A 14,890-nucleotide genomic window follows, 5' to 3' on the forward strand; every position below is an offset into this window, starting at 1 on the left:
AAAAAAAAGAGAAGAACTTTTTCCTGATGACAACATGCAGATGGGTCAATACAAATTATTTTGCAGGTCAAATACTTAATGAATCATCACTACATTGAATAAGACACCTAAAATGTACGACACAATTAACCTTACATCTGTTAACCTTCAGCGATAAAGACCAATGTAACATCTTGACTCCCCAAGTTACATTTACATGACCAACATGTTTGTGCAAGAATATATTCCAACACACGTGTTTGCAAAATGATACGATTATTTGTTCCTTACCCTTCACTAAATATTTACGCTCCACAGCTCAGAGAATAAGGAGGTTACAGAATGAACACAGGGCATTCTGTTCCTACAAATCTGCACCCATACTCTCCGTAACGGATATAATTCCCCGCATAACACTCAGAATCTTTGTACTTTATATATCATGACAAGCAAACCCAATCAGCACTGTTGAAAATCCTTGCCACTGGCTGTATCGAACACTGGACACTGCTGATAACAGGATGTCAAATGGAGACTCTGCGAGATTTTCAAATGGCCAGGGTTACCTCCTGATGGCAGACAGGACTGGGGAGCTGAGGGGCAGGCTGCAGGCATTCTGAAGGCGCAGGGAAGGTTTGTGAGGCGTGGGGGGGGGGTGCGGGGAGGAGGGGAGGTGGGTGGGGAAAGCTGAAGAGGACAATAGGTATTCCAAAGACACGGGAAGTGTGTGGGTGGAAGGCAGAATGTGGGTGAGGGGGGGGGAGCGGGGTGGATAATGAACAAAGAAAAGAATCTTAGTTAGACTGCAAGAGAGATGGTGGTGGCATGGTCATTTCAGTGGACTGGGACTTTCGCAGTTCAGACCAACATTCATGGGTCCAAATCCCACCGTGGCAGCTGGTGGAAATTAAATTTAATGAATAAGTTCAAATAATTAAAAAGAAATCTCTGGAATTGAAAATTAGTCTCTGTCACAGTGACCGTGAAACCATTGTGGATTACTGTAAAAACCCGTCTGGTTCCCCCTCAGGGAAGGAAATCCACCATCCTTGGTCTGATCTACCTCCAGATCCACAGTGTGATTGACTCTTCGTTGTTCTCAAGGAGAATTAGGAATATACAACAAATACTGATCTTGTCAGTGATACCAATGAATGAAATAAAACACAGGCCTGGATTTTCCAGCCCCAGCACAGAGTGGGTCCCTCTGCGGCAGTGACCCAACCAAAAGTCCAATGACTTTGGCTGGACTGCAAAATCTCACCCACAGAGAGGGCTAGAATGATATTAGAGGTGTGAAAGGTAGGTCAGGTTCTTCAACACCTCTCCTCTTACTCATCCTGCAGTTCTTAGAGTCTTCTTGCTTGACTTCTTAAAAATTCTCTCACGGGATCTTAGCGCTGCCGGACATTAAGTATTGGCAGCACCCTGGCACAGTGGTTGGAATTGCTGCCTCACGGCGCCAGGGACCCAGGTTCAACACCCACCTTAGATGACTGTCTGTGTGGAGTCTGCACGTTCTCCTCGTGCCTGCGTGGGTTTCTTCCGGGTGCTCCGGTTTCCTCCAAAGATGTGCAGGTTAGGTGCATTGGCCATGCTAAATTGCCCCTAGACGTGTAGGTTAGGATAAGACCTGAATGGGATGCTTTCAGAGAGGTGGTGCAGACTCGATGGGCTGAATGATCTCCTCCTGCACTGTAGGGATTCTATGATTCTATTGAACTGTCAACCTGGCAACCAAAGCTAACCATTTGTTGACCATCACTAATTGCCCTTGCAAGTGGTGGTTTGCTAGGCTATTTCAGAGGACATTTCAGAATGAACCATATTGCTGAAGTCACATGTAGGCCAGGACAGATAAAGGTGGCTGATTTAATTCCCTAAAGGAACATTAGTGAAATAGAACAATCGATGAGAGGTGTTACGGTCACTATTACTGAGACTAGTTTTATATTCCAAATTTTTTAATCGAATTTAAATTCCACCAACTGCCTTGGCTGGATTTGAACTCATGCCTCTGGATTACCAGTCCGGTGATTCACCAGCCCCATTAAACTCCAACACCTTCTCCACACCCACTCTTGTGTTTCTCTAATGCTGGAACATTACTCCACTGTGCAGCCAGAGGACAATGATTTTTAAAATGATTTTGTTTCCAATTCAGATCGCTTACCCTTCCACATCCTTCTTTAGAAGAGCTGGGGGCTCGCTGGATGTGCGTTCCATTCAGGGCTGTTCCATTCAGTGCCTCTCAAAGGGGGTAAATGTCCGCAGCCAGGCTGCCACACACATTCTCCTTGCTTTCCTCAACTATGTCTGTCTTAATGTTGTAGCAAAATTTCTCTCTGCAGACGTGAACACAGCCCAGTTAGACTCGCAGACAACAGAATCCTGCAGAAAGACAGAGCAAAAACAGAGAACGCGTTACCTAAAATGTTGCATTCTGACTGTAGCGAACACCATAGAGGCCAATTACTTTTCAATTCAAAATCACCTCAATCAATCCTTGGCTCTCTCTTGCCAATGGCAGCATCTCGTGCTGGGATATTGTTTGATTGTTTTTTGGTTGTGTTCCAATCTCCGTTCCCTAGCTGCCCACCTCATTCCTCTCCCTGGCAACTGTCTGAGATAAAACCAGACTGTTGGTCATCTTGGTTCCCTATGCGACCCACGGGTTGGGTTTCAGGCCACACAGCCGCACTAACACTGAGAGTGCCTATTTCCATTTCTTGTCTTCACCCCAACCCCGGCTCATCTGCTGCTGAAACTCTCCTCTGTGCCTTTGCGGGTCTTTTTATCATTCATTTGTGGGACATGCTGTCGCTGGCTGGGCCAGCATTTATTGCCCATCCCTAGTTGCCCGAGGGCATTTAAGAGTCAACCACATTGTTGTGGTTCTGGAAACACATGTAGGCCAGACCAGGTATGAAGGCAGATTTCCTTCCCTAAAGATCATCAGTGAACACAGATGGGTTTTTCCGACAATCGACAATGGTTTCATGGCCATCAGTAGATTCTTAATTCTAGACTTTTTAAAACTGAATTCAAATTCCACCACTTGCTGCGGTGGGATTTGAACCCTGGTCCCCAGAACATTAGATGAGTTTCTGAATTAATAATCTAGTGATAATACCACTCAGCCATCGCCTCCCCGAATACTTCCCTTTTAAGACAGATGATGAGAAACCTTTTCTGCCAAAGGGTCATTAACATGTTGAATTCTCTCCTCCAGAAAGTACTGGGTCCTTGAGTTTAGTCATGGAAGATTTTTGTTCGGCAAGGGAGTTGAGTTACAGTGGGGGCAGACGGGTAAGTGGGGCTAAGACCACAACTAAATCAACCATGATCTTACAGAATGGTGAAGCAGGCTCCAAGGGCCACATGGCCTACTCCTGCTCCTGTGTTCCTATCATCCGGATGCCTTTTCTCTGCAAGCCTCTTTCTGCACCGTAGGGATTCTGTTGCATGGTGTATTTGTGACAATGAAATGCTGGAATTTGGCACCAGAACTCTGAGGCTTTAATTGTTTACGATTAACTGTAGCCAGAGCTTTTCTACTAAGCTTTGTGTCACGTCAAAGCACGAGGAGGCGCAGTTGTTTCATGACATTGGGTGATCACGCAACACTAACGTTATAATGGGACCAGTTGACAAGATGAGAAGTGTCATGCTCCTGTATAATAAACATTTGGTTGATAGAATGATGAAGCCTTGGGAATGCATATGCATAGCAACTGTCTCACACGATATACTGACATTAATCACTGATGGGGAAAGAGAAGCCAAGCAAAGGCTTTAGCCACAGCTCTTTCTGTTTGGTAATTTCTGTGCTGTTATCAGATCCTTCCTGTTTCTTCCAAATCTCTCTGAATCAACAAAGAATTATTGAGCCTTTCATTTTTGAGGGTCTCCTGTCTGAGAGACATTAACTCGGTGATCCATTAACTCCATATCAATGCTACGTTGGCACTTAGAGAGGCCCCTTGCAGGTGTTTTTTCCCAAAAACATATTTTATTCATCAAATTTGTAAAAATAAAATTTTCAACTCAAAAATGATTCCAACGATGTGCACGATAGCACAGTAGTTGGCACTGCTGCCTCACAGCGCCAGGGACCTGGGTTTGATTCCCAGATTGGGAACTAATAAACATTCTTAAGTGCATTGGCCATGCGAAATTACCCTTTGGTGTCCCGGGAATCGTAGGTTAGAAGGATTAGTGGGCTAAATATATGGGGTTAGGGGATAGGGCCTAGGTGGGATTGTGTCGGTGCAGACGCGATGGGCTGAATAGCCTCCTTCTGCACTGTAGGGATTCTATGATGCAGAATGTGTAATAACATTTGGTTTGTCTTTATCCGGTATGTTCCATTCTTAGGTTCCTCCATACAATTATTAAGCCCTTGACATTTACAATATAAATTCCATGTCAGGCATACAGCATGAGGCAAACTCATTTCAGATTGCAAAAGCGCAATACAGAAAGCGTCTCCACTTTCTCTGAAGGTTAAGGAAATTCGGCACGTTCATTACGAATCTCACTTTCACAGACGCACATAGAAAGAATCCTATCTGGTTGCATCACAGCTTGGTATGGTTCCTGCTCTGCCCAAGCCTGTAAGAAACTATTAAAGGTCGTGAATGTAGCCCAATCCATCACGCAAACCAGCCTCCCATTCACTGACTCCGTCTACACTTCCCGCTGCCTCGGGAAAGCAGCCACCGTAATCAAGTACCCCCGTACCTGATTAAAAGCTGTGTCTAGATCATAGAATCCCTACCATGCAGAAGGAGGCCATTCAGCCTATCGAGTCTGCACTGACCACAATTCCACCTGGGCCCTATTTCCATACACCACATATTTACCCTGCTAATCTCCCTGACACTAAGGAGCAATTTAACATGGCCTATCCACCTAACCCACACATCTTTCGGATAATAATCAAATCAAACAGAATTCAATTTTCCTTCACACAGCCTGAGCCTCTCCTAGCTGCCTCAATACTTTTGATATTCACAAAGTGCACTCGGTGGCTGGGATGTAGCCCAAGGGGTTCTATAAAGCTACCCCCCAGTGTACTATGGCTGAAAGGCCTTACACAGTAAGAAGTCTCACAACACCAGGTTAAAGTCCAACCAATTTATTTGATAGTAAACTCACAAGCTTTCGGGGTTTGCCCCTTTGTCACCTGACTCCAGACTCCGTACAGACAACGCCCCAAGCCAGGAATTGAACCCAGGACCCTGGCACTGTCAGGCAGCAGTGCTAACCGTTGTGCCACTGTGCTGCTGCATCTACAAAGATTTCTTTAACAGATTCATTCTGTAACCAACACAATTCCAACAGGGACCTTTCCCATTGCAGCAGCTGTCCCAAGCTTTATTTGAGGGAAATATGCAGGAAGGGTTTTTCACACACTGATTGTCTGGAACGCACTGCCAGAAGAGGAAGCAGACAGATTAGCAACATTTAAGAGCATCTGGATGAGTACATGAATAGGGAGGGAATAGAGGGATATGGACCGAGCAAGGGTAGAAGATTGTTTTTTAGTTTATTTAGGGCATTATGATCAGCACAGGCTCGGAAGGTCAAAGAGCCTGTTCCTGTACTGTACATTTCTTTGTCCTTTCTTTGTATACTCCAGGAGGAGATGAACAATGGTCTTTTGACTCTCTCAACTTGGCCTTCTCCACTTAGTGCCAATGACAGCACTACATGAATGGAGAATCTTGACTAAGGCCCACAAAGGCTTTAATAATGCAACTGTCACACAATTAAACCTGGGTTGAGCGATATCACAAAAACTTTGCTTCCAGACTGTAATGGAGCTTCTGATTTTGAAGCAATAAAGAAAAAAAGGAACAGTCATAAAATCCTAACAGTGCAGGAGGCCATTCGGCCCATTGAGCCTGCACTGACAACAATCCCACCCAGATCCTACCTCCAAAACCCCATTACTTACCTTACTGATTCTCCTGACACTAAGGGACAATTTAGCATGGCCAATCAACCTAACCTGCACATCTTTGAACTGTGGGAAGAAACCAGAGCACCCGGAGGAAACCCACACAGACACGAAGAGAATGTGTATACTCTGTTCAATCCAAGGCTGGAATTGAACCCAGGTCCCTGATATGGGGCACAGCAGTGCTAACTACTGTGCCAGGTCAGCACTGCTGCCTCACAGCACCGCTGCCTCACAGCACCAGGGATCCGGGTTCAATATTGACTTTGGGTGACTGCCTATGTGGAGTTTGCACTTTCTCCCCGTGTCAGCATGGGTTTTCTCCGGGTGCTCCAGTTTCCTCCCACAGCTCAAATGTGCGCAAGTTAGATGGATTGGCCATGCCAAATTACCCCTTATTGTTCAAAGATGTGTAGGTCAGGTGGATAGGCCATGCTAAATTGCTCCTTGGTGTCCAAAGATGTGTTGGTTAGATGGATTGGTTATGGTAAAAATGGGGGGTTAGGGGGATAGGGTGGGGGGGGAGGGGGTGTGGGGTAGCACCTGGATAAAGATGCTCTGCCAATGACTATTTATATAGATGATCTGGAGGAGGGAACCGAGTGTAGGGTGTCGAAATTTGCTGATGACACCAAAATTGGTGGAAAGGCAAATTGTGCGGAGGGTGGGGAGAGTCTACAGAAGGATCTAGATAGGCTGGGCGAATGAGCCAGGAAATGGCAAATGGAATTTAATGTTGGCAAGTGCGAGGTGGTCCACTTTGGAAGGAGTAATGGTAGGAAGGATTATTACTTACGTGGAGAAAAACTGCAGCAGGCAACGGTGCAGAGGGACCTCGAGGTCCTTGTGCATGAGTCGCAAAAACCCAGCTTGCAGGTGGTCAGGAAGGCGAATGGGATGCTGGCCTTCATCGCGAGGGGGATTGAATATAAAAGTAGGGAGGTCTTGCTGCGGCTGTATAGGGCATTGGTGAGGCCGCAGCTGGAGTACTATGTGCAGTTTTGGGCACCGTACTTACGCAAGGATATTTTAGCCTTGGAGGGAGTGCAGAGGAGGTTTACTAGGCTGATGCCGGAGTTGAGGGGGTTGAGCTATGAGGAGAGGCTGAATAGATTAGGCTTGTACTCGTTAGAGTTTAGAAGAATGAGGGGAGATCTCATTGAGACGTATAAGATGATGAATGGGATGGATAGGATAGAGGTGGAGAGACTCTTCCCGCTCAAAAAAGACAGTAGGACTAGGGGGCACAGCCTCAAGATAAAGGTGGGGCGGTTTAGAACGGAGTTGAGGAGGAACTTCTTCACTCAAAGGGTGGTGAATCTCTGGAATTCTCTGCCCGTTGAAGTGGTGGAGGCTGCCTCATTAAATATTTTTAAGACGCGGGTTGATGGGTTTTTGATGAGAGAGGGGATTAAGGGTTATGGGGAGAGGGCGGGAAAGTGGAACTGAGCCACGACAGATCAGCCATGATCTTATTGAATGGCGGGGCAGGCTCGAAGGGCTAGTTGGCCTACTCCTGCTCCTATTTCTTATGTCCTTATGTTCTTATGACTCAGTGCAGACCCAATGGGCCGAATGGCCACCTTCTGCACTGCAGGGATTCTATAATAAAGAAACATTGAAATGAGGAAAGAGCCAACAATCTATCCCTCCCTTCAGAAAATGGACTTCAATATGAATTTGATTCAATTATTTAGAATCCTTGGCAGAAACTCAGTGCAATGACTTTGGGGAAAAGAAAACTTTTTGAATTCCAGACAGGCATGGCCTTGTGCTGGTCATGGCCATTTCTGCTTCACAGTGAAAGCAATTTCAATTTGTGCTACACAGATACAGATGGTATCTACAAAAAAAATGTCTGTTCAGAACAATAACACAAATCCACAGATACGTTAGTCAGGGTCACTGAATGAGTTGCTGCAAGGACAAAATTAAAAATAACCCCAGACGCTGAAATTAAAGAAATAACGAGTGTCACATATTCACAGTAAATGTCCAACAGATTATAATTCACATCAGTAAAGGGGGAAGCAGCAGCTAGCCCACGGGCTCATTCATTAATCAGATGTTTGTCTTACCCCCACACCAGAGGTACAACACCAACTCTCAGCCAGGAAGCCTTCCACCATTTCTGCAACATGTGTACTTAAAAGAAAACGAAACTCTGGGCTTCCAAGTGCCCACTTAATGCAAAGATAACAGCTGTAGAACAGGGAGAGCAGGGTCAAGCCAGAATTATATTGATTGACCTTGAAAAGCAAGGTATAGCCGCCGTAGGCCTGACAAAACCTGGCCCTTCTGCTCTGCCTATTAACACACTGAATCAACCATAATGAGACAGCACTGAAGGGGACCATTCGGCCCATCACGTTTGTACCAGCAGTTCGTTCATTATAAATGCTCTCCTTGCATTTTGACTCGCTCAGCTAGCTCAGAGTTTTAAAAATAGACGCTTGGGTATTGTTTGCATGATAGATAGCGGCTTTTTGTTGGCTAGCTTTTTGAAGTAAGGGACAGCATTAGCCAATGAAAATTCATCAGTCAAATCTGACATTTTTCTGTATCCAGAAAAACTCCAGGGTAAGTACAACATAGCTAGACTGAAGAGATATCCATTCTCCTCACAACGCCAGTTTACCCCACATCAATACCTACATGAAATCCCATTCTATCAAATTCAATTAAGTTTACAGCAGCACCGTGGCACAGGAGTTAGCACTGCAGCCTCACAGCACCACGGCCCTGGGTTCAATTGCAGCCTCGGGTCACTGTCTGTGCGGAATCTGCACATTCTCCCCGTGTCCGCGCGTATTTCCTCCGGGTGCTCCGGTTTCCTCCCAGTCCGAAAGACGTGCTGGTTAGGTACATAGGCTAAATTCTCCCTCAATGTACCCGAATAGGCTCCAGAGTGGGGCGACTGGAGGATTTTCACAGTAATTTCATTGTAGCGTTAATTTAAGCCTACTTGTGACACTAATAAATACTTTGGCCAGGAAAGTGCCAATAAATTAGGACGCTGGGCTCTGGACACATTTCGGAAGGCTGCACCGTGCCAACATTCTGCCCGCCCCTCTTGATGAACAGCCAGATTAATCCCAATTCTTTCGCCACTGTGAACAAAACCTGAGGTTCAAAACACTTTGGGCAGAACTTGGATTCTATTCAACTACGTCAGCAACAAAAATTATGATTCCAAATTCTTAACTACTCACTGCTGCCAGATGGATAACAAAACAACTAGGGCACTGCGACAGTGACACATTGACACAGGGCACGGAGGTGTGCCAACATGGCAAACTCAACACACTGATTACGGCTGAGCTTTGACGATTAGGCCTTGTGTAAACGTCAAGCAAGTACTGAGAAAGTCCTGACCTACTCTAGGGGGTGGTGGTGGTGGGGGGGCGGGGGGCCGCTGAGGGGGGGAACAAAGGCCTATCATCGCTAGTCTGTTAATCCAGAAACTCAACTAATATTCTGGGGACACGGATTCAAATCCAGCCAAGGCAGATGGTGGAATTTAAATTCAGTAAAAAAAATCTGGAATTAAGAATCAACTGATGTCCACAAAACCATTGCCAATTCTTGGAATAACCTACCTGGTTCACGAACGTTCTACAGAGAAGGAAATCTGCTCCCCTTACCGATCGGGCCTACATGTGTCTCCAGAACCACAGTAATGTGGTTGTCTCTCAACTTGTCCCTCGGGGAACTAGGGATGGGCAATAAATGCTGGCCCACGTCCCACGAATGAATTAAAAGAAGGTGCCCCTGTATTGTTAATTTAGAATTTAGGCCTGCTCCTATTTCTTATGTTCTTCTTATAAGAATCATAATTCTATATCACAAAAGTTTTGTAACTCAGTATGTAGCAATCCTGCCTCTGAGCAAGAAACTCCCAATTTAAGTCCCACTTCAGGATCTGTTCAGCAGAGATACTGATGATGTAGGTTGATGGTCAGGCTGCGAATCCTCCCCGCTATTGTCCAGTGGGAAGAAAGGCTGCACGAAGATCCAGAAACTTTGTAGCCAGGGCAAGTACAGCTCCTCATATAAGTAAAAGTTTTAAAGTTTATTTATTAGTCACAAGTAAGGCTTACATTAACGCTGCAATGAAGTTACTGTGAAAATTCCCCCCGTTGCCACACTTTGGCACCTGTTTGGGTACACTGAGGGGAGAATTTAGCATGGCCAATGCATCTAACCAACACGTCTTTCACATTTCGGGAGGAAACCAGAGCATCCGGAGGAAACCCATGCAGACATGGGGAGAATGTGCAAACTCCACACAGACAGTGAACCAAGCCGGGATTCGAACCCGGGTCCCTGGCGCTGTGAGGCAGCAGTGCTAGCCAGGAAGATGTCTGGAAGAGAGTGTGACAAAAGCTTGGACTATTCCTACTCGCAGGTTTGAGTGTCGGGCCAGTTCCTCCCCACAGCTATTCTTGTGATGTTATGTTTGAGCACGGCTGTGGCTGTGTCCTGTGGTAACAGACTGAGCAGAGTGCAGGTCGGCTGGCAAAATCCCGAGAAATTCACAGCTTGCTTCATCTGCCCTCCCATTCCTTCCCCGCCTCTAACACTGGGTAAAAAGGGAATGAATTCAAAACTCATTCCGCACGGAAAAAATACAGGTTAGAGAGCAGGCCATTCCACTGCCCCTTTCAAGCAGGGGGTGTATATCAAACAGGGCCAGTACGAAGGGGAACAGATGGTTGTGCTTGAACTGTCAAGTTGCCTGCCTTTACTTTCGCTTTCCATTTCTTCACAATCTGTTTATTGCTCTTTTATGTATTTGGAATTTGCTTCAACAGAATTCATTAGAGGCAGCCTGGCTAAGCAGCTGTCCAGTCTGTGTTTAGTCTCCCCAGTGTAGACCAGTCTCCTCTGGGTGACTGCTCTGCAGAACACCTTCGCTCCCTCCACAAGCTTAACCCCAACCTTCCTGTTGTGTGCCATTTTAACCCAGCAATCTGCTCTCATGCCCGTCTTTGGCCCGCCACAATGCTCCAGTGAAGCCCAACACACAGTGGGGTGGCACAGCGGTTAGCATGTCTACGTGGTGTTTGCACATTCTCCCTGTGTCTGCATGGGTTTCCTCTGGGTGCTGCGGTTTCCTCCCCCAGTCCGAAAGACACGCTGGTTAGGTGCATTGGCCGTGCTAAATTCTCCCTTGGTGTACCCGAACAGGTGCCGGAGTGTGGCGCCCAGGGGATTTTCACAGTAACTTCACTGCAGAGTTAATGTAAGCTAGTAGTGATACTGATAAATAAACTTAAAATCTCTACCACCCACTTAATAATTCCAGCACTTTCCTATGCAGTTATTAGGCTAACTGACTTATAGCTTCCGGTTTCCAGTCTCCTTTCTTTCCTCAGTCGGGGCATTACATTTGCAGTTTTCCAGTCTGCTGGCACCTTTCCAGAAGTTTGGGAATTTTGAAGGATTACTACCAATGGATCCAGTATCTCCGCAGATGCTTCTTTTCAGACCCTAGGACTTGACAGCCCTCAGTCTCACTAGTTTTCGTAGTACTCTGGCTCTCGTGATAGTGATTGTTTTGGGAACTCCACCCTCCCCTTTTGCCATTGACTATTCATGAGATGCCCTTTTGTGTCTATTACAACAAAGAAGGATACAAAACACTTGTCCAAAGTCTCTGCCACTTCTTTGGTCCCCATTCTGAATTCCCCAGTCTACCATTCACCAGATTAGAACACCCGTGATCCAAATCAATAAAATAATACCAGCACACATGTAAGCCCATGACCAAATGTAGTGACGCCTGGATAATATCCATGCTTGGGAAACATCCAATTCCTCCTCCACCATATATACATATATATGTAGCGGCAGCTGTGTGTGCCATTTACAAGATACATTGCAACAACTCACCAACACTCCTTAGAAAGCAAGTTCCACACTCATGATGGTTGCCATCTAGAAGAAGGACAGCAGATACAAGGGAACATTACCTCCAGGAAGTTCCTCTCCAAGCAACTCACTTTCCTCATTTTGATTGGATTTGATTTGATTTATTATTGTCACATGTGTTAGCATACAGTGAAAAGTATTGTTTCCTGTACACCATGAAGACAAAGCATACCATTCATAGAGAAGGAAAGAAGGGACTGCAGAATGTAATGTTACAGTCATGGCTAGTGTGCAGAGAAAGATCAACTTAATGTGAGGCAGGTCCATTTAAAAGTCTGATGGCAGGAGGAAAGAAGTTGTCCTTGAGTCGGTTGGTACGTGACCTCAGACTTACGTATCTTTTTCCTGACCGAAGAACGTGTAAGAGAGAATGTCTGGTGTATGTGGGGTCCTTAACTATGCTGGCTGCTTTGTCGAGGCAGTGTGAAGTCTAGACAGAGTCAGTGGATGGGAGGCTGGTTTGCATGATGGATTGGGCTACATTCATGACCCTTTGTAGTTTCTTGACATGGAAATACATCGCCGTTCCTTCATTGTCGCTTGATCAAAATCCTGGAATCCCTCCCTAACAGCACTGTGGGTGTATCTACACCACAGGGACCACGGCAGTTCATGAAGTCAGCTTACCACAACCTCCTCAAGGGGCAATTAGGGACGGGCAATAAATGCTGGCCTAGCCAGCGATGCCCAGATTCCATGAATGAATGAAGAAAAAAAATCACATTTAAATAAATGAGAATTAGGAGACGGTAATAAAATGATCTGAATCCTGTTAGCTTGATCACGCCTGAAATAAACGGACTCTCTCGCCTTTGATTGGTTTTTATGAATTTGTTGAGGTTTTTCCAAGACAGTGGAATTTGTGTGGACAGAAAATCTCTCCTTCCAACAAAATAAGAAAACACCTGTGGAAAGGATCAGTGGAGTCAGCATCCTCTCAGCTTTGGAGAATCTTGGACTCTACTGATCTTGGACGAGGCTGAATAAACACCAAGTTCACAGATTTTCTTTGAGTGGGCGCAGGAGATGCAAACCTCATCTCGCTGGACTCAGGATAAATGCCAGCAGCGTAGCCCCTGGGACCCGGGTTCGATTCCCGGCTTTGGGTCACTCTCTGTGCGGAGTCTGCCCATTCTCCCTGTGTCTGCATGGGTTTCCTCCGGGTGCTCCGGTTTCTTCCCACAGTCCGACAGATGTGCTGGTTAGGTGCAGATGTTCCCCACTATCCCTGCACCAACACTCGAGGGTAAAGCAATGTAAAGCCCACAGCTAGGAACAATATGATGAAATGGAACTGCAGCTCATTTGAACAGATTTCATACTGAAAATTGTGAACTTGGCAGCTATGCGAGGAATCTAATCTTGAAAAGCCTTGCTGAGCCCACTTAAATCTTGGAAATTGAGTGGAATCTCAAGTAGAGGCAAGCTGATGTCAAGTTATTGTAAAACATTAAACCTGTAGACATGTAAAATCTATTAGCTCAGCTATATTTATCAAGGATTTAATGTACTGGGAAATTCGGTCTAGACCCGACCTCTTCCCACTCAATGATGCAGCGTGACCCCTGCACTGCCTGACCCTCTCCCTCTTGACAGTGTGATCTTGGCTGAACTCAGCTGTCAACACACTGCCTTTCTCTAGAACGCAACTTGTGTGAGCTGGGGAAAGCCTCTGGAAAAGCAGCCAGCATAATCAAGGACCCCACACACCCTGGACATTCTCTCTTCCAACTTCTTCTGTCAGGAAAAAGATACAAATGTCTGAGGTCACATACCAACCATCTCAAGAACAGCTTCTTCCCTGCTGCCATCAGACTTTTGAATGGACCTACCTTATGTTAAGCTGATCTTTCTCTGCACCCTAGCTATGACTGTAACATTACATTCTACACTCTGTCTTTTCCTTCTCCCCTATGTGCTCTATGAACGGTATGTTTTGTCTGCATAGCGCGCAAGAAACAATACTTTTCACTGCATCCCAACACGGATTCTAAGATGGAGTGGCACGGTGGCACAGTGGTTAGCACTGCTGCCTCACAGTGCCAGGGTCCCAGGCATAATTCTAGCCTTGGGTCACTGTCTGTGTGGAGTTTGCACATTCTTCCCATGTCTGCATGGGTTTTCTCCGGATCCTCCAGCTTTCTCCCACACTGTGCAGGTTCGGTTGATTGGCCATGATAAATTGCAGTAAAAAGTCTGACAACACCAGGTTTAAGTCCAACCGATTTATTTGACAGTAAACTCACCAAACTTCTTAAACCTGGTGTTGTCAGACTTTTTACTGTGTTTACCCCAGTCCAACGCCGGCATATCCACATCATGATAAATTGACCCTAGCGTCAGGGGGATTAGCAGGATAAATGAGGATTATGGGAATAGAATCTGGGAGGGATTGTGGTTGGTACAAACTCGATGAGCCAAATGACTTCCTTCTGCACTGTAGGGATTCTATGATTCTATGACATGTGACAATAATAAATCAAATCAAAAATCTCTCTTCCTCAAAAGGCGGCAGAAGCAGAGTTTCTGAATATTTTTAAGTCAGAGCTACATAGATTCTTGATTAAGAAGGTGGGGAGGGTAAAAGTTTATTGTGGGGTAGGCAGGAAAGTGTGGTTGAAATTACAATCAGATCAGCCAAGACCCTATTCAATGGCACAGCAGTTTCGAGGGGCCGAGTGGCCTACTCCAGCTTCTGATTTGTATGTTTGTATGTCTCGTGTCTCTGCAACCCATGAAGTGTACCCCAACATCCCCACCCACTTGTCTGAACCAATAGCTTTGTCTCATAAAACTTCCCACGACTTGATCGGTTGACCATTTAACTTACTGTCCCCACCCTCCCGCCCACCCACCCACCCTTCACCCACAACTTGCAAATGTTTAAATCATGTCCACTGATATTGGTACGTTTCACCATATGGCGCGCTCTGCCTGGGGTAGCTTTATCTAATAGTCAAGACTTCATTTAGCTTCAGTCAATTCACTTCAGTTGAAATTTCCTCTTTTTTA

The 14,890-nt window shown here is 45.7% G+C and overlaps 1 protein-coding gene across 2 annotated transcripts in view; it reads right to left on the reverse strand.

Moving 5' to 3' along the window:
• Positions 1-14,890, reverse strand: part of LOC145359191 (thyroid hormone receptor alpha) — a 381,569-nt gene that overhangs the window by 120,126 nt on the left and 246,553 nt on the right. Inside the window, exon 3 of one of the 2 annotated variants that reach the window (XM_080213649.1) lies at positions 2,153-2,324. In XM_080213649.1, the coding sequence (XP_080069775.1) occupies positions 2,153-2,205 (53 nt within the window). In that variant the 5' untranslated portion in view covers positions 2,206-2,324. Of the gene's footprint in view, positions 1-2,152; positions 2,371-14,890 lie in introns of both variants that reach the window. The other variant, XM_080213648.1, reaches the window with a different exon arrangement.

Source organism: Carcharhinus amblyrhynchos, chromosome 27 (assembly GCF_965287045.1).
Source record: "Carcharhinus amblyrhynchos chromosome 27, sCarAmb.v2.hapA, whole genome shotgun sequence".
Taxonomy (NCBI): domain Eukaryota; kingdom Metazoa; phylum Chordata; class Chondrichthyes; order Carcharhiniformes; family Carcharhinidae; genus Carcharhinus; species Carcharhinus amblyrhynchos.